The 24,494-nt window shown below is 47.5% G+C and overlaps 1 protein-coding gene across 4 annotated transcripts in view; it reads right to left on the bottom strand.

Moving 5' to 3' along the window:
* The window catches only part of LOC140195624 (uncharacterized), a 155,254-nt gene extending 131,307 nt beyond the window's left edge, over positions 1–23,947 (bottom strand). Inside the window, exons 1-5 of one of the 4 annotated variants that reach the window (XM_072254283.1) lie at positions 23,776–23,947; positions 22,109–22,570; positions 15,341–15,544; positions 13,212–13,405; positions 1,886–1,995 (exon numbers count right to left, since the gene is read on the bottom strand). In XM_072254283.1, the coding sequence (XP_072110384.1) occupies positions 1,886–1,995; positions 13,212–13,405; positions 15,341–15,438 (402 nt within the window). In that variant the 5' untranslated portion in view covers positions 15,439–15,544; positions 22,109–22,570; positions 23,776–23,947. Of the gene's footprint in view, positions 1–1,885; positions 1,996–13,211; positions 13,406–15,340; positions 15,545–22,108; positions 22,571–23,775 lie in introns of those variants that run through there. The other 3 variants (XM_072254282.1, XM_072254285.1, XM_072254284.1) reach the window with 3 other exon arrangements.
* Positions 23,948–24,494: the final 547 nt, after the last annotated feature.

Genomic DNA, 24,494 nt, shown 5'->3' with positions numbered 1-24,494 from the left:
AAGGAGGTGTAAGGCACTCCTTCCCTCCGCTAGCCTGCAGGTTACTTTTGGGCAAGGTGTAGCACCTGCTCGGCCCTCCCCCACAATCTCTGAAGAGGATTGATAATGGCTGGGGTCACCCGTCTTGTAAAGACACTGCCCAGAGGGCAATGGCAAACCACTTCTGTAAAAAGAATTGCCAAGAACAATCATGGTCAGAGGCCATGATAACCCACATTATACGACACAGCATGTAATGACGACGACGACTTCAAGACATACGGTGAAATGCATCAAATCAAATCAGCGAGGGTTGTGCTGGTCATCCCACAAGTGTCACCGACATAGTGTGCCCTTAATTCACTTACCCTAAACCGCATGTCATTGGAATGCGGGAGGAAACCGCAGCACCCGAAGGAAAATCTCGCAGTCTGATGGCAGAGGAGTTCTTAAAACTGCCTGACCCATTGTAGCCAGGTTCATCAGAGTGTCACTGAGTGTACAGCGCAGAAACAGGCTGTTCAGCCCATCGAGTCCATGCCAAACAAGATGTCTATCTATCCCATTTCCTCACATTTACCCTTTATCTCTCTAACTTGTTGGCCCATAATCTGCCTCCTCAGCCCATGGGCAATGGAAGAAGACACTGAATGCCAACGTACACAGCACACGAGCACTGCGTGAGACATCATGAGCAGTTTGTGCCCCTTATCCAGGAAAAGATGAGCTGGCATTGGAGAGAGTCCAAAGGCGGTTCACGAGAATGATTCCAGGAATGAAAGGGTTAACATATGAGGAGCACTTGATGGCTCTGGTTCTGTACTTGCTGGAGTTTAGAAGATTGAGGTGGGGGGATCTCACTGAAACCTATTGAATACCAAAAAGCCTCAATAGAGCGGACACGGGAGGATCAGTTTCCTATTGTGGGGGAGTCTAGGACCAGAGGGCACTGCCTCAGTATAGAGGGGCCTCCAATTAGAACAGAGCTGAAGAGGAATTTCTCTCGTCAGAAGGCGGTGAATCTGTGGAATTCATTGCTACAGATGGCAGTGGAGGTTAAAGCAATGAGTATATTTAAAGCAAAGGTTGTTAGGGTATGTTTTGCAACTTCAGAATATTAAACTAATTTAATGGAAGATACAGGAGTCCAGGAATGCAGGTCTAACTTTGGGCTTACCTCAAGCAAGGCCACACACGTATCATGTGGTAGTGTGGTGATGTATGCAATTCACATATTTACACATATAACCCACAATTAATTATTTAAACAAACAAGAATGGGGGGGGGGGAAGAGAGAGAGAGAAAGACAGACAGAGAGAGAGAGAGAGTGTGTGTGTGTGTGTGTGTGTGTGTGTGTGTGTACGTACGTACGTACTTGACAGGGATAATAAATCAGCCATGATAGAATGGCAGGTTCGATGGACCGAATGGCCTAATTATGCTCCTGTCTCTTATGGTCTTATGATTAAGCTATGATCTCCTTTCAGCCATGACTCAGCAATGCCCACGTTGTACCTGCCAATCTCCAACTGCACTCCAAGATAATTTACCTTAGTCTGTAAACTGTGAACATTCAAATATAACACCTTCAGTCCTGTATTCATCACCTTTTTCGATTTTGTCCCCGTTACACTTCAACTCATCCCACTGACTGCAATTTTGCCCCATCATCTGCCTGTCCTTCCTCAGTCTCACTACACACTGCCTCTGCTTGTATACTAACTGCCCCATCACTCTGGTTCCCATCCCCCTGCCAAATTAGCTTAAGCCCTCAGTTAGGGCTCTTGCAAGGACCCTACAAGGGTATGGGATTGACGGAGACTGAGGTTCTGTCTGCTGTCAGGAATGTTCCAGTGACTCACATTACACTCAACAGTCTGTTCCAACTAAACACATTTTGTTTACCATGAAGTAAAACTCGGAGTTAGGCTGCCGCACCCTCTCTCCTTGGTCCACTCGACAACTCTGGGGATGGCCAAATGTCACGGTGTCTCCTTCGCTCAGGACCACATCACCTGGGAGGGAGACGCACAAAGGCAGGTGATAACCAAGGTAAGCTCGCTCATCACACAAAACAGAACAGTACAGCACAGCACATGGACAGGTGCCCCGAATCTGGCACCACATTTAACTCAAACCCTTTTGCCTGCCGTCAATCTACACCCACCCCCCCCATTCCTGCATATTCCAAATCAAAGAAAATCGATAACACTGGACAACAAACTTTTTGAAAAGTGTTGCTTCCTCTGAATTTTTTTGTTTCTGATAAATCGCTTGAAGCTAAACACAAATATAATTTCAAACTACGTGTATCACATAGGAATTTGGAGAAAGAAGAAATTAACTTTTATTGAATATAATGCGCTTAATTGCATAACAGTGTTGATGCTTTGCCATAGTTCAACTAAGCTAAAAATGTTTTGATGATTTTCATTTGTACTCAGTGTCTGAGGCTTCTCATTTGGGTCCAATAATAATCAGCCAGCATTGATGGATTCCAGTTGCCCTGATACGGTTTCTCGATGACCACAATGTCCTGAAAAACCCTTTCACTATGCTTGTCACTGACAGCGCCAAGATTTGCAGGGAAGAAGTCTAAATGGGAATGCAGAAAATTAATCTTTAATGACATGTTGCACTTCATTGTTTTATGTACTTGAAGCACGTTGTCAACCAGCTGCATGTAGTTTGGTGCCCTGTAGTTGACAGAAAATTTTCAACAACATCCTTGAACGCCTTCCATGCGATTTTCCCCAGACCCACTAGAAGTTCTTCAAATTGCCTGTAATTGATGACCTCTTTGATTTGTGGACCAACAAATATGCCTTCCTGAATTTTGATATTTGAGACAGATGTTTCTCAGAATAACTGATCCCAAAATCCGTCACAGAAATTTATAGCCTTTATAAGTTTATATCCGCTATCCAGCACCTGCCCTGCCTAAGCATGCCCAGACAAGATGGAAAACTTTTCAACTTAGATTGTGGGTAACATTTTAATGAATTATGAATTGAAATAACAAATATAGGTGATTTCAAACAAATGTTGTGTTAGGGAAATTCAATGGCGATTTTCATGATCAGCAGTCCAAAACCCTTAAGGTACACACAGAAGTCTCCAGAAAGCAAAATCTTTGTTTTCCACTTTATTAGGTACATGCGCTTGCCGTGGTTATTATATATAATTAAATGAAGTAGTGTAAAAAGAGAACAAAAAAACAAATAGGGAGGTAGCGTGCATGTGTTCATGTCCATTCAGGAATCTGACGGCAGAGGGCAGGAAGCTGTTCCTGAGCATTGTGTCTTCAGGCTTCTGTACCTCCTCCCTGATGGTAGCAATGAGAAGAGGGTGTGGCCTGGGTGATGGGATGCTGCTTTTTAAACCATTGCCATCTGAGGTGTCCTCAATGGTGGGGAGGTGAGTACGCGTGATGGAGCTGAGGGCTTGATGAAGGAACCGATGAAAGAGCCAGGCCTTTCAGTAGTCAAGCCTCCATACTGGTTCAAAGGTCATTTATTATCAAAGTATGTAACTCTGATATTCTTCCAGTCTCCAGGTAGCCAAGAAATCAAGAAAGAAAAGTAAAGAAATGTAGCACAAATCTCTCAAACCCCCACGCAAAAAAAAATGAACACAATGGATCAGGCACATCCACCCCTAAATCCCTCCTCTCCCACAAAAAAAACAAAATGGATCAATGGATCAGGCACATTGACCCCCCCACCCCCCGCCGGAATCCCTCCTTCCCCACAAAAAAACAAACAAAATGGATCAGGCACATTGATTCCGCCCATCCCCCCCCGGAATCTCTCCTTCCCCACAAAAAAGTGGCCACTGAGGATGTACTACTTTGAGATTCATTTTGTTTGCAGGCATTTTACAGGAAAATAAAGAAATACAATAAAATTTATGAAAAACCATACATAAACAAAGACTGACAAACAACCAATGTGCAAAAGAAAACAAATGAGCAAGTAAAAAAATAAGAACATGAATTGCAGTCATGAAGAGGTCCGTGTGTCGACAAGCCTGGTAAATGCACCTCGTGACAACATATAGTACTGCATATAGTACCGATGAGTTTTCAGTGGAGTCCTGGGAGAAAGTTACAGGACGCAACTACTTGAATGGTTCAGTGGGAAAATAAAGATTTAAAGATCTGAAAGGTTAGCTTTATTTGTCACATGTACATCACAACATCGAAACATCCAATGAAGTGCGTCATTTGTGTTAACCACCATGCAGTGTGAAGATGTTCTGGGGGCAAATCCACAAGTGTCGCCATGCTTCCTATGCCAACATAGCATGTCCTCAACAATGAGGCTGAGCTCCCAATTAGAGATGATCACCATCATCACAATGTGCTGTGCCATACGACTTCATTGCACGCCGTGCCGTATGACACGGGGAGGAATGGCTACTTCAAGTGCCAGGCTTTAGATGTTTCAGAAAGGACAGGGAAGGAAGCAAAAGAGGTGGGGGCGTGGCACTGTTGATCAGAGATAATGTCACAGCTGCAGAAAAGGAGGAAGTCATGGAGGCATTGTCTACACAGTCTCTGTGGGTAGAAGTTAGAAACAGAAAGGGGTCAGTAACTCTACTGGGTGTTTTTTATAGACCACCCAATAGTAACAGGGACATTGAGGAGCAGATACGTAGACAGATTCTGGAAAGGAGTAATAATAAGTGTTGTTGTGGTGGAAGATTTTAATTTCTCAAATATTGATTGGCATCTCCCTGGAGTGAGGCATTTAGATGGAATGGACTTTGTTAGGTGTGTTCAGCAAGGTTTCTTGACACAATATGTAGATAAGCCTACAAGAGGAGAGGCTATACTTGATCTGGTATTGGGAAATGAACCTGGTCAGGTGTCAGATCTCAGCAGATCTCAGTGGGAGAGCATTTTAGAGATAGTGATCACAACTCTATCTCCTTTACCACAGCATTGGAGAGGGATAACAGACAAGTTAGGAAAGTGTTTAATTGGAGTAAGGGGAAATATGAGGCAATCAGGCAGGAACTTGGAAGCATAAATTGGGAACAGATGTTCTCTAGGAAACATGCGGAAGAAATGTGGCCAATGTTCAGGGTGTAGCAATGTGCTACACACAGAGCTAGAAATAACGGCACGCAGTCTGGAAGTTGCACTCGAGACTAGTTTATTCGAACTTCATGGCACTGGCTTTTACGCAGTTCTGTTCCCGCCCTCTCCGGGCGGAAATGACATGAGAGGTGCATTACAAAAGTCTCTTCCCGCATGCGGGCTTTCTCCCCTTGCTGGTGAAGAAGGCAGCCCAGCATCATTTTGGGGCTGGCCTCTCTGCTGACACGCGCGCCATTTTGTGAGCTGGTTCGCCTGCGGAGAAAGTGGGTCGCCACAGAACCGGCGGTACAGCCCCCCGTGTCCACAGGCAGGGTCAGTCTCTGCTTGGGCAGTCTGCCTCTGCCCCTGCGCCACCTGAACCTCCACCGGCTGCGCCAAGGCCACATGGGCCGGTTTGAGTCGGTCCACCGTGAAAACCTCCTCTTTCCCCCAATGTCCAGAACGTACGTGGATCCGTTGTTCCTGATCACCTTGAGCGGCCCCTCGTATGGTCACTGTAGGTGCCCGGTGTGCGCCCCTTCGTACCAATACAAACTCACAGTTCTGCAGGTCTTTGGGTACGCAGGTCGGGATCTGTCCATGCTGTGAAGTGGGTATGGGGGCCAGGTTACCGAGCCTCTCACGTAGTCTGTCCAGGACTGCTGCGGGTTCTTCCTCTTGCCCCCTTGGGGCTGGTATGAACTCTCCTGGGACGACCAGGGGTGCGCCGTACACCAACTCGGCCGACGAGGTGTGCAAATCCTCTTTGGGCGCTGTGCGGATTCCAAGCAGGACCCAGGGAAGCTCGTCCACCCGTTAGGCTCTTCCAGGTGGGCCATGAGAGCCGACTTCAAGTGACAGTGGAAGCGCTCCACTAGTCCGTTCGACTGTGGGTGGTACGCAGTTCTGTGGTGTAGCTGTGATCCCAACAGGCTGGCCACAGCCAACCACAGGCTGGAGGTGAACTGGGCGCCCCTGTCGGAGGTAATGTGGGCCGGTATCCCGAAGCGTGCTACCCAGGTTGCAATCAGTGCTCGGGCGCAGGAATCGGCGGTGGTGTCATTGAGCAGGACCGCCTCTGGCCATCTGGTGAACCGGTCTACCATAGTTAGGAGGTACCGCGCTCCTCACGACACTGGCAGGGGCCCCACGATATCCACATGGATGTGGTCGAACCTCCGGAGGGTGGGTTCGAACTGCTGCGGCGGGGCTTTGGTGTGCCGCTGCACCTTGGCTGTTTGTCACTGCGTGCACGTTTTGGCCCATTCGCTCACCTGTTTGTGAAGTCCGTGCCACACGAACTTGCTGGAGACCATCCGGATGGTTGTCCTGATAGATGGGTGCACCAAGCCCTGTATGGAGTCAAAACTCGCTGCCGCCAGGCTGCCGGGATGATGGGGCGAGGTTGGCCAGTAGCCACGTCACACAGGAGGGTCCTCTCACCTGGGCCTACGAGGAAGTCTTGCAGCTGCAAACCCAAGACTGTGGTCCTGTAACTGGGCATCTCGTTGTCTGCCTGCTACGCCTCTGCTAGTGCTGCATAGTCCACCCCGTGGGACAGGGCCTGAATAGTTGGTCTGGAGAGTGTGCCCGCCACAATGTTGTCCTTTCCCGAGACATGCTGGATGTCCGTCATATACTCGGAAATTTAGGACAGATGTTGCTGCTGGCAGGCCGACCAGGGATCGGACAGCTTCGTGAACGCGAAGGTCAACGGTTTGTGGTCCATGAATGCAGTGAACAGCCTGCCTTCTAAGTACCTTTTTTTACCATGCCCATGGTCTGTTCTTTATCAAATTATGGTATTGCTTTGCACTGTAGTAATTATATGTTATAATTATGTGGTTTTTTTTGTCAGTTTTTTAGTCTTGGTTTGTCTTGTGTTTCTGTGATATCACACTAGAGGAACATTGTATCATTTCTTAATGCATGCATTACTAAATAACAATAAAAGAGGCCTGTGTGTCCTCATAATCTAATCTAATCTGAATGCCGGATTGCCAGATATAGTGCCAACAGCTCCCGGTCGAAGGCACTGTACTTGAGTTCGGGTGGCCGTAGGTGCCTGCTGAAGAATGCCAGGGGTTGCCAGCACTCCACTGACTGCTGTGTTGGATGCGTCCACTGTGAGGGCGGTTAGAACGTCCGTTCTGGGGTGCACCAGCATCGCGGCATCTGCCAAGGCCTCCTTGGCTTTAACAAAAGCAGCCACGGCCTCTTCGTCCCAAGTAATATCCTTGCCTTTACCAGACATCAGGGTGAACAAAGGGCGCATGATACGGGCTGCTGGGGGGAAGAAGTGCTGGTAGAAGTTCACCATACCAACCAACTCCTGCAGGCCTTTGACTGTGTTGGGCCGGGCGAAGTAGCGGATCGCGTCTACCTTGACGGGCAGAGGTGTTGCCCCATCTTTGGTAATCCTGTGGCCCAGGAAGTCCATGGTGTCGAGTCCGAACTGGCATTTGGCCGGGTTGATCGTGAGGCCGAAATCACTCAGGCTGGAGTAGAGCTGGCGGAGGTGGGACAGATGCTACTGACGACTACTGCTGGCTATGAGGATGTCGTCCAAATAGATGAACGCAAAGTCCAGGTCGCGTCCCACCGCGTCAATTAGCCGCTGGAACGTCTGTGCGGCATTCTTCAGGCCAAACGGCATTCAGAGGAATTCAAACAGGCTGAACGGGGTAATGAGTGCTGTTTTGGGGATGTCTTCAGGATGCACCGGGATTTGATGGTATCCCCGGACAAGGTCTACTTTGGAAAAGATGCTTGCCCCGTGCAGGTTTGCTGCAAAGTCCTGTATGTGTGGCATGGGGTAGCTGTCTGGAGTTGTAGCCTCGTTCAGTCTGCGGTAGTCACCGCATGGTCTCCAGCCCCCGGCTGCTTTGGGCACCATGTGCAGGGGGGAGGTCCATGGGCTGCCGGACCGCCGCGTGATCCCCAATTCCTCCATCCTGTTGAACTCCTCCTTCACCAGGCGGAGCTTGTCCGGGGGGAGCCTTCGTGTGCGGGCATGGAGGGGTGGTCCCTGGGTCGGAATGTGGTGTTGTACTCAGTGTCTGGGCATGGCTGCCGTGAACTGCGGTGCCAGAACTGATGGAAAGTCCGCCAGCATTCTGGTGAATTCATTGTCAGACAGCGTGATGGAATCCAGGTGTGGGGCTGGCAACTTGGCTTCACCCAGGGAGAACGTCTGGAAAGTCTTGGCATGGACCAGTCTTTTCCCTTGCAAGTCCAGCAGCAGGCTGTGAGCTCGCAAGAAGTCCGCCCCCAGGAGTGGTTGGGCCACGGCGGCCAGTGTGAAGTCCCACGTGAACTGGCTGGCGCCGAACTGTAGCTGCACTGTGCGGGTGCCGTAGGTCTGTATCATGCTGCCGTTTGTGGCCCTCAGGGTGGGTCCTGGCTCCCTGTTGCGGGTGCCGTACCCCATCGGGGGTAAGATGCTGATTTCCGCTCTGGTGTCGACCAAGAAGCGGCCTCCCGCCTGCTTGTCCTAGATGTACAGAAGGCTGTCCTGGTTGCCAGCCGCCGTAGCCATTAGCGGCAGCTGGCCCTGGCACTGGCGTTTCCCAGGAACTTGCAGGGCGGGCAACAACGGCGGGCTTCTGTGCCCCATCACTGGTGGTAGAAACACCACTGTTCATTGGCCTCCTCACTCCTGCCTCCGGGTTGTGTGCGCTGTGTTGCTGGGCCTGGTCTGGCCTGCTGTTGGGCACATGGCTTGGTAATCCGTCTGACGGATGCCTCGCTCTCCATCTTGGCTTTCCACAGCACGTCTGCCCGGGCCGCCACCTTCCGGGGTCACTGAAATCTGTGTTGGCCAGCAGCAGATGTATGTCCTCGAGCAGTTGCTCTAGGAACGCCTGCTCACACATGAGGCAGGGCTTGTGTCCTTCAGCCAGGGCCAGCATCTTGTTCATTAATGCTGCCGGCGGCCCATCTCCCAAACCGTCCAGGTGCAGCAAGTGGGCACCTCGCTCATGCCGTGAGAGGCCAAAGGTCCCTATGAGCAGCGCTTTGAATGCTGCATATTTTCCTCCTTCCAGAGGTGACTGTAGGAAATCCTCAATCCGTGCGGCTGCCTCCTGGTCAAGGGAGCTCACCACGTCGTAGTAACGTGTGGAATCCGAGGATATCTGCTGAATCTGGAACTGGGCTTCTGCTTGGTCAAACCACACACGTGGTCGCAGCGTCCAGAAAGTTGGCAGTTTTAGCGAAACTGCGTGAACAGATGAAGAGTTGATCATCTTTGGTCCAAACCCTGTTTGGACCGTCGGGGTCACCAATGTAGCAATGTGCTACACACAGAGCTAGAAATAACGACACGCAGTCTGTAAGTTGCACTCGAGACTAGTTTATTCAAACTTCGCGGCACTGGCTTTTACGCAGTTCCGTTCCCGCCCTCTCCAGGTGGAAATGACATCACAGGTGCATTACAAAAGTCTCTTCCCACGCGCGGGCTTTCTCCCCTTGCTGGTGAAGGAGGTCCACCGCCATTTTGGGGTTAACCTCTCTGCCGACGCGCACGCCATTTTGTGAGCCGGTTCGCCTGCATAGGAAGTGGGTCGCCACAAGAGGATATTTGTGTGGGGTTCTGTGTAGATACGTTCCAATGAAACAGGGAAAGGATGACAGGGTATAGGAACCGTGGTGTACAAAGGCTGTTGTAAATCTAGTCAAGAAGAAAAGACTAGAAAAGACTACAAAAGTATAAAAAATCTAGGTAATGATAGAGATCTAGATTATAATGCTCCAGGAAGGAGCTTAAGAATGAAATTAGGAGAGCCAGAAGGGGCCATGAGAAGGCCTTGGAGGAGATTGCTGAACCTCTGGTGATGACCTTGCATCATCAATGAGGACGGGAGACGTTCAAACGATTGGAGGGTTGTGGATGTTGTTCCCTTATTCAAGAAAGCAAGTAGGTATAGCCCAGGAAATTATAGACCAGTGAGTCTTACTTCAGTGGTTGGTAAGTTGACAGAGAAGATCCTGACAGGCAGGATTTATGAACATTTGGAGAAGCATAGTATGATTAGGAATAGTCAGCATGGCTTTGTCAAAGGCAGGTTGTGCCTTACGAGCCTGAATGAAATTTTTTGAGGATGTGACTAAACACATTGATGAAAGTACAGCTATAGATGTCATGTACATGGATTTTAGCGAGGAATTTGATAAGGTACTCCATGCAAAGCTTATTGAGAAAGTAAGGAGGCATGGGATCCAAGGGGACATTGTTTTGTGGATCCAGGACTGGTTAGCCCACAGAAGGCAAAGAGTGGTTGTAGATGGGTCATATTCTGCATGGAGGCTGGTGACCAGTGGTGTGCCTCAGGGATCTGTTCTGGGACCCCTACTCTTCGTGATTTTTTATAAATGACCTGGATGAGGAAGTGGAAGGTTGGAGGTGTTGTGGATAGTGTGGAGGGCTGTCAGAGGTTACAGCGGGACATTGATAGGATGCAAAACCAGGCTGAGAAGTGGCAGATGGAGTTCAACTCAGATAAGTATGATTGTGTTCAACTTTTAATTTGATATGGAGAAAGTAAAGTCTGACACAGCAGTATTTCAGTGGAGTAAAGGAAATTACAGTGGTATGAGAGAGGAGTTGGCCACAGTAAATTGGAAGGAGATGCTGGCAGGGATGACAACAGAGCAGCATTGGCGTGAGTTTCTGGAAAAAGGAGGAAGACACAGGATAGATGTATTCCAAAAATGAAGCAATACTCAAATGGCGAAGTAATACAACTGTGGCTGACAAGAGAAGTCAAAGTTAAGGTAAAACCAAAAGGGAGGGCATACAACAAAGCAAAATTTAGTGGGAAAACAGAGGATTGGGAAGCTTTTAAAACCCTACAGAGAGCAACTAAAAGAATCATGAGGAAGGAAAAGATGAAACATGAAAGCAAGCTCGCCAACAATATCAAAGTGGATGATAAAAGCTTTTTCAAGTACGTAAAAGACAAAAGAGAAATGAGAGTGGATTTAGGACCACAAGAAAACGAGGCTGAAGAAATAACAACAGGGGACAAGGAGATGGCCGATGAACTAAATGAGTATTTTGCATGTCTTCACTGTGTAAGACACTAGTAGTGTGCCAGAAGTTGAAGGGTGTGAGGGAAGAGAAGTGAATGCAGTTACTATTACAAGGGAGAAGGTGCTCAAAAAGCTGAAAGACCTAAAGGTACGTAAGTCACCCGGACTAGATGAACTTCACCGTAGGATTCTAAATGAGGTAGTGGTAGAGATGGTGGAGGCATTAGTAATGATCTTTCAAAAATCATTGGACTCTGGGATGGTGCCAGAGGACTGGAAAATTGCAAATGTCACTCCACTCTTTAAGAAAGGAGGAAGGCAACAGAATGGCAATTATAGACCAGTTAGCCTGACCTCAGTGGTTGGGAAGATGTTAGAGTCAATAGTGAAGGACGAGACTATAGAGAACTCGGTGACACAAGTCAAGTTAGGAGAAAGTCAGCATGGATTCCTTAAGGGAAAACCTTCCCTGACAAACCTATTGGAATTCTTCGAGGAGATTACAAGTAGGATAGATAAAAGGGATGCAGTGGATGTTGTATATTTGGACTTTCAGAAGGCCTTCGACAAAGTGCCACACATGAGGCTGCTTACCAAATTGAAAGCCCATGGCATTACAGGAAAGCTACTAACATGGTTAGAGCATTGGCTGATTGGTTTGAGGCAGCGAGTGAGAATAAAAGGATCCTTTTTTGCTTGTCTGCCAGTGACTAGTGGTGTTCCGTAGGGGTCAGTGTTGGGACCACTTCTTTTTACGTTGTATATCAATGATTTAGATGATGGAATAGATAGCTTTGTTGCCAAATTTGCAGATTCTACGAAGATTGGTGGAGGGACAGATAGTGTTGAGGAAACAGGTAGAATGCAGAAAGACTTTGGACAGATCAGGAGAATGGGTAAGACAGTGGTAAATGAAATACAATGTTGTAAAATGCTCAGCCGTGCACTTTGATAGTAAAAAAAAATAAATGTGCAGACTGTTTTCTAAACGGAGTAAAACCAAAATTCTGAGACACAAAGGGATTTGGAAGTCCTTGTGCAGAACACCCTGAAGGTCAACTTACAAGCTAAGTTGGTGGTGAAGGCGGCAAATGCAATGTTCGCATTAATTTCGGGAGGTCTAGAATACAAGAGCAGGGATGTGATGCTGAGGCTTTATAAGGCACTGGTGAGGCCTCACCTTGAGTAGTGTGAACAGTTTTGGGCTCCTCATTTAAGAAAAGATGTGCTGGCATTGGAGATGGTTCAGAGGAGGTTCACAAGGATGATTCCAGGAATGAAAGGGTTATCATACGAGGAACGTTTGATGGCTCTGGGTCTGTACTCACTGGAATTTAGAAGGATAAGGAGGGATCTCATTGAAACCTTTCAAATGTTGAAAGGCCTTGAAAGAGTAGATGTGGAAAGGATATTTCCCATGGTGGGGGAGTTATGGACAAGAGTGGACGCCCTCAGGATAGAGGGGTGTCCATTTAAACAGAGAGGTGGAGAAATTTCTTTAGCCGGAGGGTGGTGAATTTGTGGAATTTATTATCACAGGCAGCTATGGCGGCCAGGTTGTTGGGTGTATTTAAGGTGGAGGGGGAGAAAGGATCAGATGTGATTGAATGGCAGAGCGGACTCCATGGGCCAAATAGCCTAATTCTGCTCCTATGTCTTACGGTCTAGAGTGCACCAAAAACTTGTCCATCTCAACGCTTTGACATCTCAAACAGGCTCTCTCTCGTTAATGAGGGAGAGTGGTATATTGTTATTGCATATTGGGTGGGGTGTTGATGCTTTTGCTACAGCGGGGAGGGGGAGTGGGGGCTTTGGGGTTCCAACATTTCCTGCCATTCATCCCTTGGGGTTTTTCTTCTGTTTTGTGGTCGTCTGTGAAGAGTAAGAATTTCAAGTCGGATACCGTATATATTTTCAGATATTAAATTGAACCATTGATTTCTGGTCACAGGTGCTGTAAAGCATTACACTAACTGTGCCATCCAGTCAATATTCAATAACAGATGCCACTAATAGAAGAACTTTATGATGCTTACAAACTGCCAATTAAATTTTGCGGAAGAAGCCATGAACAATAATTCACTGTCAGTAGCAGCAAGTCCCTGCCGAACTTACCGTCCAGTCGCCGGTCATTGACGTAGACGCCGGTAAAGCTGGAGTCCACCAGCCGGTGCTGGTTACCCAAGGGGGAGCGGATAACACGAGCGTGGGTCCGAGAGATACACCTCTTCTGCGACTCATGGGTGGAGCTCAGAACGTAATCAACAACCTCGCTGTTCCGGCCAATCAGGGTCACCCGCTTGTCGAAGCTTTAAGGGGCGGGGGTGAGAGAAGAGAGGAGATCACGTTAGAACTCACCTTCTGTGCAAGCGAGTAACAAATAATTCTATTTGTCACACGAACACTGAAGCATGCAGTGAAACGTGGAGCTTCCATCAATGACCAACACAGTCACAGGGTGTGCTGGGGGAAGCCCACAAGAGTCTCCATGCTTCCAGCACGCGCACTGCATGCCCACAACTTACTAACCCTAACCTGTATGTTTCTGGCATGTGGGAGGAAACCCGGGGGAGAATGTACACATTCCGTCGACAGCAGCAGGAATTGAACCCTGATCCCTGGCACAGTAAAGCGTTACACTGGCCACTACGCCACCCTGCCACTTCCTCAGTCGGCTCATTCCAGGTACTCACTAGCCTCTGTGTAAAGACGTTACCTCTCAAGTCTCTTTTAAATCCTTCTCCTCTTATCTTGAATTCGTGCCCTGTAGGTTTGGACTCCCCGTCCCTGGGGAGAAAGACTATGACTGTCCAGCTGATCCACAAGGCAGCATGGTTGTGTAGTGGTAGCATCAAGGTGGAGTTATTTCCTGCCCCTCCCTGCAAAGGGCGGGAACGTTCTCCCCGTCTGCACACGAGTTTCCTCCCACAGTCCGAAGACATGCCGGTTGGCAGGTTAATTGGTCATTGTAAATTGTTCTGGGATTAGGCTGGGGTTAAATAGATGATTGGTCAGTGGTGTGGTAGTGAGGAATGGATGGATGGAGTGAGTCAGTGGTGGATGGAGGGAGAGGGAGTGAGGATTGGGGGACGATGGGATGATTAGGGAGAGGGTGTGGGGGCAGAGAGGGAGAGCATAGTGGAGGGTAGGTGGGAGGGTGGAGGGAGGTGTGGGAAGGAGAGATGGAGGAAGGAAGAATGTGGGAGGGAGGAGGAGAGCGGGAAGGAGTGAGGGAGCGAGGGGTGAGGGAGAGGGTGAGTGTGGGAGGGAGGGAGGGATAACATCACAAACTTCTGTACGAACAGCCGCAGTCAGCACTTTAGATTAGATTTACCTTTATTGTCATTGTGCCGAGCACAGGTACAAAGGCAATGAAATGCAATTAGCATCTGACCAGAAGTGCAAAAGAATAGTATTATTTACAAAATAACTGCAAGGCCCTTCTGCCCCAGTGTTGTACGACTACTTAACCTCAGAGTCATCTAACCCTTTCACCCTTTAGTTTGCTTTTGTAAAAAATATCACCTCACCTTATATCCATTGCCAATAGTCACTAATCAGCTTTTTAAAAAAAACTTTTGGAAACTCTTCCCATCCATCTTCATAGTTCTAATTTTTCATTCCTTATTAACTTAACGAGCTCTCGTTCTTGTCTGATCCGTCTCCGTAAGGCAGGAGCAGATTGGGCCTATGCCGCCATTCAATCACGCATGAGTTATTATGCCTCTAAACCACCAAGAGAGTGGCTGTGGAGAGGATGTTTCCATAGTGGGGGGGGGTCCAGTACCAGGGGGCACAGCCTCAGAATCTCAGAATAGAGGGGGAATTTCTTTAGCCAGAGGGTGGTGAATCTGTGGAATTCATTGCCACAGTCGGCTGTGGAGTGCAAGTCATTGAGTATATTTAATGCAGAGGTTGATAGATTTGAGATTAGTTAGGGCAAATGTTACAGGGAGAAGGCAGGAGAAAGGGGTTGAGAGGGATAATATATCAGCCATGATGGATGACAGAGCAGACTCATTTGGTCAAATGGCCTAATTTTGCTCCTGTGTCTTGTAATAGGACACAGACCAGTACAGCACAGGAACAGGCCCTTCAGCCCACAATGTTGTGTCAAACCAATTAGATTAGTAACCCAATGGCCAACTAAACTCATCCTCCCTGTCACATCCCTCCATCTTCCTCACTTTGATAACAGATTCTGATCTTGTGGTTTTGGGCCTTATGGTCTCTGTTCTACCTACTCAATGTAGTTGGTGACGTCGGGCAGCGAAGGTCTACGGCCGATCCGCCGGAGGTGATAACGAGGCAGGCCATCACTGTTCAGGGAACGACACACCATGGTCTCAGCCACAAGCTGTTATCAATATCCCACAGTGGCTGCAGCGGGGGAGCAAAAGGAGCAGAGATTTGATATGATTCAGCTCCTCGCCACCCTCACACAGCATCTGTGAAAAGAGAAAGAGTTTACATTTCATCTTGACGAACCCTCAGATCGAGTGGACAGCCAGACACTCTCTCCCCAGAGTAGAAATGGCTAATACAAGGGGGCGTCATTTTAAGGGTTTTTTTTGCACAGAGAGTGGTGTGTGTGTGGAAGGTGCTGCTATGGATGGTGTAGATGCAGATATGTTAGAGACATTTAAGGTACTCTTGGATTGACACGTAGAATCAGAGTATTACAGCACAGAAACATCTATACAATGTGGAATTGTTATTTTGCCTAGTCCTATCAACCTACACTATGACTACAGTCTTCTTGCCCCTTCCATCCATGTACCGATCCAAATTTCTCTTAAATGCTGTAATCAAAGAGAAATTTGGCTAAGAACACCAATGGGAGGGGTATTGGGGCAATAGTTCAGGTGTGTGTTGATGGGACTAGGCAGAAAACTAATTTGCAACAGATGAAAGACAAACAAAGGAAGGGTTAGATTGATCTTGAAGTAGGGTCAGTACAACATTGTGGGCTGAAGGGCCTGGACTGTTCTATATTTTGTATTCTATGGGTCATTCCACCAACTTCTTCAGAAGGATTTTCCACAGATCTCCTCACATGTTAACCCCTTCTTACCCAGAATCATCCTCATGAACCTCCTCGGGACTCTCTCCAATGACAACACATCCTTTCTGAGATATGAAGCCTAAAATTGTTGACAACATTCCAAGTGCAGCCTGGCTAGTGTCTTATAAAGGGTCAGCATTATCTCCTTGCTTTTATATTCTATTCCCCTTGAAGTAAATGCCAACATTTCATTTGCCTTCTTTACCACAGAGTCAACCTGTAAGTTAACCTCCTGGGATTCTTGCACAAGGACTCCTAAGTCCCTGTGCACCTCTGATGTTTGAACCTTCTCCCCATTTAGTTAATAGTCCACACTATTGTTCCTTTTACCAAAATGCATTATGATACATTTCCCAACACTGTATTACATCTGCCACTTTTTTGTCTATTCTCCCAATTTGTCTAAGTCTTGCTGCAATCACATTGCTTCTTCAGCACTACCTACCCCTCCACCTGTCTTCATATCATCAGCAAACTTTACCACAAAACCATCAATTCCATTATCCAAATCATTAATGTGAAAAGCAGCGGTCCCAATACTGACCCCTGAGGAACACCACTAGTGACCAGCAGCAAACCACAAAAGGCCCCTTTTATTCCCACTCGCTGCCTCCTGCTTGTCAGCCATTTCACTATCCATGCCAGTACCTTTCCTGTAACGCCATAGGATTTTATCTTGTTAAGCAACCTCATGTGTGGCGCCTTATCAAATGCTTTTTGAAAATCCAAGTAAAAGGCATTCACAGCCTCTCCTTTGTCCCCCCTGCTTGTTACTTCCTTGAAGAACTCTAACAGATTTGCCAAGCAAGATTTCCTTTTACAAAAACCATACTGACTTTGACATATTTTATCATTAGTCTCCAAGTACCCCAAAACCTCATCCTTAATAATAGACTCCAACACTTTCTCAACCACTGAGGTTAGGCTAATTGGCCTATAATTTCCTTTCTTTTGCCTTCCTCCCTTCTGAAAGACATTTGCAATTTTCCAGTCCTCTGGGACCATGCCAGAATCAAGTGATTCTTGAAAGATCATCACCAATGCACCTGTTATCTCTTCAGCAACCTCTCTCAGGACTCTGGGATGTAGTCTATCTGGTCCAGGTGACTTATCCACCTGAAGACCTTTCAGTTTGCCTCACACTTTTTCCTTCATAATAGCAATGGCACTCACTCCTGCTCCCTGACACTCACAGACCTCTGGCACACTGCTAGTGTCTTCCACAGTGAAGACAGGTGCAAAGTACCCATTAAGCTCATCTGCCATTTCGTCAGTAGGGGTAAGGAGGGCTATGGTCCAGGCGTAGGTAGGTGGGAGTAGGCAGTTTAAGTGGCTTGATGGGCCAAGGGGCCTGTTTTTGTGCTGTACTCCTCTAGCACTCTACGACACAGTCGACACCAGAGCCGTTCACGTCACGGGAGTGTGTTAGACACATTTCTCTCCTTCCATCCTTTACCCAATTCTCATCTGTGCTGTTGAAGGTGATGTACTTTGGTAGGTTAAACTAGGGAACATCTTTCACAGTTGATGGTAATTGTTGTAGAACAGAGATACTGAGCCGTATAGATTCACGTTTCAGGATTCAAGATGGTTTCATGTCACTTCCCGTACACAGGTGTAAAAGAGAACAAAATAATTGTTAATCCGGATCCGATGCAGCACAAAAATAACACAATTATAAAAAAACACACAACAATTACAGCTTATAGATAGCTTAATGGTTCCTTAGGTTGTCATAGCTGGGGGTGATAGTGGGGCTAAGCTCCCACTATTAAATGCTCCAAATGGCGTGCGTCTCTAACAGTCTCTGACAACCAAGTCCAACTCTTGGCCTTCATGTGCGGCTTAGCTACGAGGCCCCGCGGAACTGTTTCTACTGACAGGAGAAGGGGCAAAGGCGGGTTACTGGCACCTCAAAACCAGTTGCTTTGGGCAGGTGGGGCTCATCAGCCTTGGACGACAGCCTGCATAGGAGAAGGAAAACTCTGATTTTAAACCTCCGCTGCCTTGTGGTCATACCCACCCACGGGAAAGGCTTCAGGAGTAAACCCTGAGGAAGAAATCTGGAGCTGGGGTCTTTACGGCAGTTTAATGTTGTTTACATCTTCACTCGGGCAACCTTTGCGACGACACTGGTGCCAAGCTGTATCAGCACTTGCCCTTCCCTTGGACTACATCAGTGACATGGGGAGGGGGAGCCCACTGCATGGGCAACAGCTGGTTCTTCAAATCTTCCCGCCCTGGCGAGGACACGGTCCACCAGAGGCGCAAACCCATGATCTCACATGATTGACAGCTACTCACTGCTATAGACAGCTTTATGATTGTCTGTCATAAAGAGTGACAGATGACATCACTCCCTAACGGTCACGACACATCTAGTCTGGTCCAAAGTTCGAAGTAAATTTATTATCAAAGCATGTGTTTCACCATATACAACACTGAGATTGATTTTCTTGCCGGCATACTCAATAAAATAATAACCATAATATAACCAATGGAAGACCACACCAACTTGGGCGTGCGACTAGTGTGCAAAAGACAACAAACTGTGCAAATACAAAAAGAAAGAAATAATAATAATTAATATCAAGACGTGTTGGCGTGTGGCCAAGTGGTTAAGGCGTTTGTCTATTGATCTGAAGGTTGCTAGTTTGAGCCTTGGCTGAGGCAGCGTGTTGTGTCCTTGAGCAAGACACTTAACCACACATTGCCCTGCGACGACACTGGTGCCAAGCTGTATGGATCCTAATGCCCTTCCCTTGGACAACATTGGTGTCGTGGAGAGGGGAGCCTTGCAGCATGGGCAACTGCCAGCCTTCCATACAACCTTGCCCAGGCCTGCGCCCTGGAAACCTTCCAAGGCGCAAATCCATGGTCTCGAGACTAACGGGCGCCTATAAAGAAAGAAATATCAAGAACATGAGGTGAAGAGTCCTTGAAAGTGAGTCCATGGGTTGTGGCAACAGTTCAGTGATGGGGCAAGTGAAATTGAGTGAAGTTATTCCGTCTGGTTAAGGAGCCTGTGGGTTGAGGGTTAATAACTGTTCCTGAACCAAGTGGTGTGTCCCCTGAGGCTCCTGTACCTCCTTCCACGAGAAGAGCATGACCTGGGGTGGTGGGGGTCCCTGCTTTCCTGCGACAGCATTTCGTGTAGCTGTTCTCAGTGGTGGGGAGGGCTGACGAAGGTGCTTGGCATGCTTGCCTTTGTCAGTTAGGGCACCAAATACAAGATGTAGCACAAGGCATTGGGAAGACCACAGCTGCTTGCCTAGTACAGGAAAGATGTCGTTAAGCTGGAGAGGGGCCAGAAGAGATTTATAAGGATGTCGCCAGGACTGGAAGGCTTGAGTGATAAGGAGAAATTGGACAGGGAGGGAGCAGTTTGTAAAATCGTGAGAGTGATAGATAACATGAACAGTACAGGCCGTTCATCCCGCAATGCTGCTCCTATCTTTTAACCCACACAAAGATCAATCTAACTCTTCCAACCTACATAACTCTCCTTTTTTCTATCATCCATGTGCCTATCTTAATGTATCTGCTTCTACCATCATCAATAACAGAGCATTCCACGCACCCACCACTCTGTAAAAATCTTACCTCGATACATCACCCCCTCACCACACTTCCCACCAATCACCTTAAAATTATGCCCCCTTGTTTTAGCCATCTTTGCCCTGGGAAAAGTCTCTGACTACCCAACTATCATCTTGTACACCTCTATCAAGTCACCTCTCATCCTCCTTCGTTCCAAAGAGAAAAGCCCCAGCTCGGTCAGTCAGCCCTCATAAGACATGCTCTCTAATCCAGGCAGCATCCTGGTACATCTCCTCTATAGTCTCCCTAAAGCTTCCAGAAGGGCAATAATCACAGTCTTTTTTCTAGGATAGGGAAGCCTAAAACTAGAGTCAATTTGTTCAAGGTTAAAGGAGAAAGATTTAAAACCACCACTACTTTATCATTTCCTGGAAGTCACCTGATGCACAGAGACTCCTGTGCCTAGCATCACTTTATGAACTAATAATTTAAGTAAATGTATATGCTACCTCATGTATTTACATTTATTGTGTATTTTACTATTAAGGTTCAAAGTAAATTTTTATTATCAAAGACATATGTAATGCCTTGGTTCATATTTTTACTGTTATATATATCGCCATATACAACCCTGAGATTTATTTTCTTGTGGGCATACTCGACAAATCCACAGAATAGTAATGATCACAGAATCAATGAAAGACCACCCAACTAGGGTGTTCAACCAGAGTGCAGAAGACAACAAAACTGTGCAAATACAAAATGAAGGAACAATAATATAAATAAATAAGCAATAAATATCAAGAACATAAGATGAAGAGTCCTTGAAAGTGAGTCCATCATTCGTGGGAACATTCCAATGATGGGGACGAGTGAAGTTATCCCCTTTGGTTCAGGAGCCTGATGGTTTGAGAGGTAATAACTGCTCCTGAATCTGGTGCTGAGATTCCTGAGGCTCCTGTACCTTCCTCCTGATGGCAGCAGTGAGAAGAGAGCATGGAGGTTCCCTGATGACGGATCCTGCTTTCCTACGACAGCGTTTCACGTAGATGAGCTCAATGGTTGGGAGGGCTTTACTCAGCCGCATCCACCACTTGTTGTGTTCTTTATCTTTCGTGATTTTTTTTATGCTGCATTTGATCCAGAGTAACAATTATCAGAATCAGAGTCAGGTTTACTATCACCTGCATATGTTGTGAGATTTGTTGTCTTTGCGTCAGCAATACAAGCAACACACAATAATATAGGCAAACAGTAAATTACAGAAACTATATATTTATATAGGCCCCTGGTAAGCCTCAGGCTCGCTCAACTCACTTTCGTCTAGGGGGAGCAGCCTTCGGCCCCGCCAAACTGGGTAATCAAGTTTGTGTGGATGCTGTGTGATGTACCCCACCCCGCCAGATAACAGACAATACACCAATTGCGATTAAATGATTACACTTTACAGATCTTACTGGAACTCTGTAATTAATAGAGGTAAAATATAAAAGGAAAGTAAAAGGCGCCAAACTTATCAAAGTTCAACCACTTCATGCACAACAGCTGGAGCTCAATTAACGGAGTCTTCTTTCTACCATTCGATCCCCTCCAACCACCTTGAATCGCCGCCTGGGACCAACCACGGTGGTCGACCAGACACTCCACGCGAGTCTGTCTTCGTCTCCTCTCCTTGCCGAACACCCTGGGCCTCGGACTCCCACTCAGGGTCCGTCCCGCCACCAAGCTTACAGCATCGCGTCTCCTCTCTCTGTCCCCATCCGCCTTCTGACCCAAAGCCCACGAAAAATAGCTTACACACAAGAAAGAATAACATCTATCACAATTGGTTCGTTCTCCCTCTTATCAATAATATAACCCAAACAAGCAGAGAGAGAGAACTCCTTACATCGCAGTTATTATTACAGAAAAGCCATTTTAATTATAACATAACAAAGAAGCCATTTTGTTAGCCTTCGCAGTAACATAAAAGAAGAAATCCCTTACATTTAACTATTAAAAATAGTGTAAAAATAGAAATAAAGAAGTGGTGGTACTGTTCATGGGATCAGTGTCTATTCAGAAATCAGATGGCGGAGGGGAAAGCAGCTGTTCCTGAATCACTGAGCGCATGCCTTCAGGCTCCTGTACCTCCTCCCTGATGACAGCAATGAGAAGAGGGCCTGTCCTGGGTGATGGGGGTCCTTAATGATGGATGCCGCCTTTTTGAGGCATCACTTTTTGAAGATGTCTTTGATACTACGGGAGGCTGGTGCCCACGATGGAGCAGACAAAGCTTACAACTCTTTGCACCTTACTTCAATCCTGGGCAGTTGCCTGCCCTCCCCATACCACACAGTGACACAGCCAGCTAGAATACCCTCCACAGTGCAACTGTAGATATTTGCGAATGCTTTTGGTAACGTACCAAATCTCCTCAAACTCCAAATGAAATATAGCCTCTGGTGGGTCTGCTTTGTAGCTGCATCGCTATGCTGGGCGCAGGTTAGATCCTCAGAGATCCTGACACCCAGGAACTCGAAGCTGCTCACTCTTTCCACTTCTGATCCCTCTATGAGGATTGGTATGTGTTCCTTCGTCTTACCCTTCTTGAAGTCCACAATCAGCTCTTTCGTCTTACTGACATTGAATATCAGGCTGTTGTTGCAGCACCACTCGACTATTTGGCATATCTCACCCCTGTATCCCTTCTCGTCACCACCTGAGATTCTACCAACAATGGTTGTATCGTCAGCAAATTTATAGATGGTATTTGAGCTATGACTAGCCACACAGTCATGTGTATATGGAGAGTAGAGCAGTGGGCTAAGCACACACCCCTGAGGTGTGCCAGTGTTGGTCGGCAGTGAGGTGGAGATATTGTTTCGACCTGCACAGATTAGAAACATAAAAACATAGAAAATAGGTGCAGGAGTAGGCCATTCAGCCCTTCGAGCCTGCACCGCCTTTCAGTATGATCATGGCTGATCATCCAACTCAGAACCCCGCCCCAGCCTTCCCTCCATACCCCCTGACCCCTGTAGCCACAAGGGCCATATCTAACTTCCTCTTAAATATAGCCAATGAACTGGCCTCAACTGTTTCCTGTGGCAGAGAATTCCACAGATTCACCACTCTCTGTGTGAAGGAGTTTTTCCTAATCTCGGTCCTAAAAGGCTTCCCCTCTATCCTCAAACTGTGACCCCTCGTTCTGGACTTCCCCAACATCAGGAACAATCTTCCTGTATCTAGCCTGTCCAATCCCTTTAGGATCTTATACGTTTCAATCAGATCCCCCCTCAATCTTCTAAATTCCAACGAGTACAAGCCCAGTTCATCCAGTCTTTCTTCATATGAAAGTCCTGTCATCCCAGGAATCAATCTGGTGAACCTTCTTTGTACTCCCTCTATGGCAAGGATGTCTTTCCTCAGATTAGGGGACCAAAACTGCACACAATACTCCAGGTGTGGTCTCACCAAGGCCTTGTACAACTGCAGTAGTACCTCCCTGCTCCTGTACTCGAATCCTCTTGCCATAAATGCCAGCGATTGTGGTTCTTTTGGTTTCAGTATTTTCTCTTTTAAACTTGTTTACAGGATATTACATTAAACAATCTTGACTCAGCTCACGTGGCACCAAGCCAGGAACTAGATGCTGCTGTGAATCATCCTGGCACGTTTTATGCACAAGGAAGGCACAATAAGTACATCCTCTGCAGAGATGCTCCTGATACCTTAGCCAAGGGCAACTTTTGTTATGACTCCAGTGCCTCACCACCAACCTCCTCCACATCCTGCAACTCACTTCGGCTGGAAGCTGCTAGTCAAGATCTCTGAACGTGAGAAACGAAACTGAAACTGCTGAGATAAAACAGCGAGGAACGTGCGGACAACAACAGCATGGCCAAAGCCTCCAGTGACCTCTGACCCCACACCGCTCTTATCCCGCCCTCCGCGCCCCAGTTGGCTTGGCCCACCCCACGCCAAGGCAAACTCCCTTTTTTTTAAGTGGCCACCCCGCTGAGGAGTCGTCCCGAGGGTGCTCACAGCCCCTGAAGTAGTGACAGGAGTAGTCCCAGCCCCTGAAGTACTTACTGGAGGGCGGTCACTGTCGCGACGCGGGACTCTGGAAGGATCGATGGATGGGGACCCAGCAAAAGGCGACGACGCTTTCAGGGAGGCACTTGGCCAGAAGACCAGGGTGAAAGCGGGCTGTCTGGACCGGTCCTGGCCAGGCTTCCCGCACTCAAACGCAGCAGGATAAATCGTCAAATGACTCGGTGAGACATGCGCACTGGCTGCGGCGCCGGCGGTACGGGGCGTCACAACCGGCAGCGCAGCCCCGGCCCGCCCCGGGGAACGGACGGACGGGCGGGCCGCGGCTCCGGCTCCGGCTGAACAGGGGCGGCCGGTCACAGGATGCCAGTCCCAAACACTTATTACTTCAGATGAGCCCATTCCCTAACTGTTCTAATGAACTGACCAGTTTATAGCCATACACCCTTCGGCCCAACTCTTCCATGCCCACCAAGGTCGTCCCATATCCCTCTAAACTTCTATCTGATTATTAAATTTCACTCCCCAGCTCTTAAAGAACACAGAACAGTGCAGGCCATTCGACCCACGATGTTATGCTGGCCCTATCACCTACTCTTAAGATCAATCCAATGCTTCCCTCCCATATAGAGCGGAGGAAGGGGAAAACAGAAATAAATCTAAGATAGTGAGCAGTAAAGATGTCAGGGAAGACAGGCAGGTGATGGGGCAAATGTGTAGCCATTGGGATGAGTTGCAATGCAATAAAGTTGCAGTGA

The sequence above is a fragment of the Mobula birostris genome, chromosome 3, assembly GCF_030028105.1.
Source record: "Mobula birostris isolate sMobBir1 chromosome 3, sMobBir1.hap1, whole genome shotgun sequence".
Taxonomy (NCBI): Eukaryota; Metazoa; Chordata; class Chondrichthyes; order Myliobatiformes; family Myliobatidae; genus Mobula; species Mobula birostris.
This window is presented reverse-complemented; position numbering and strand designations above follow the sequence as displayed.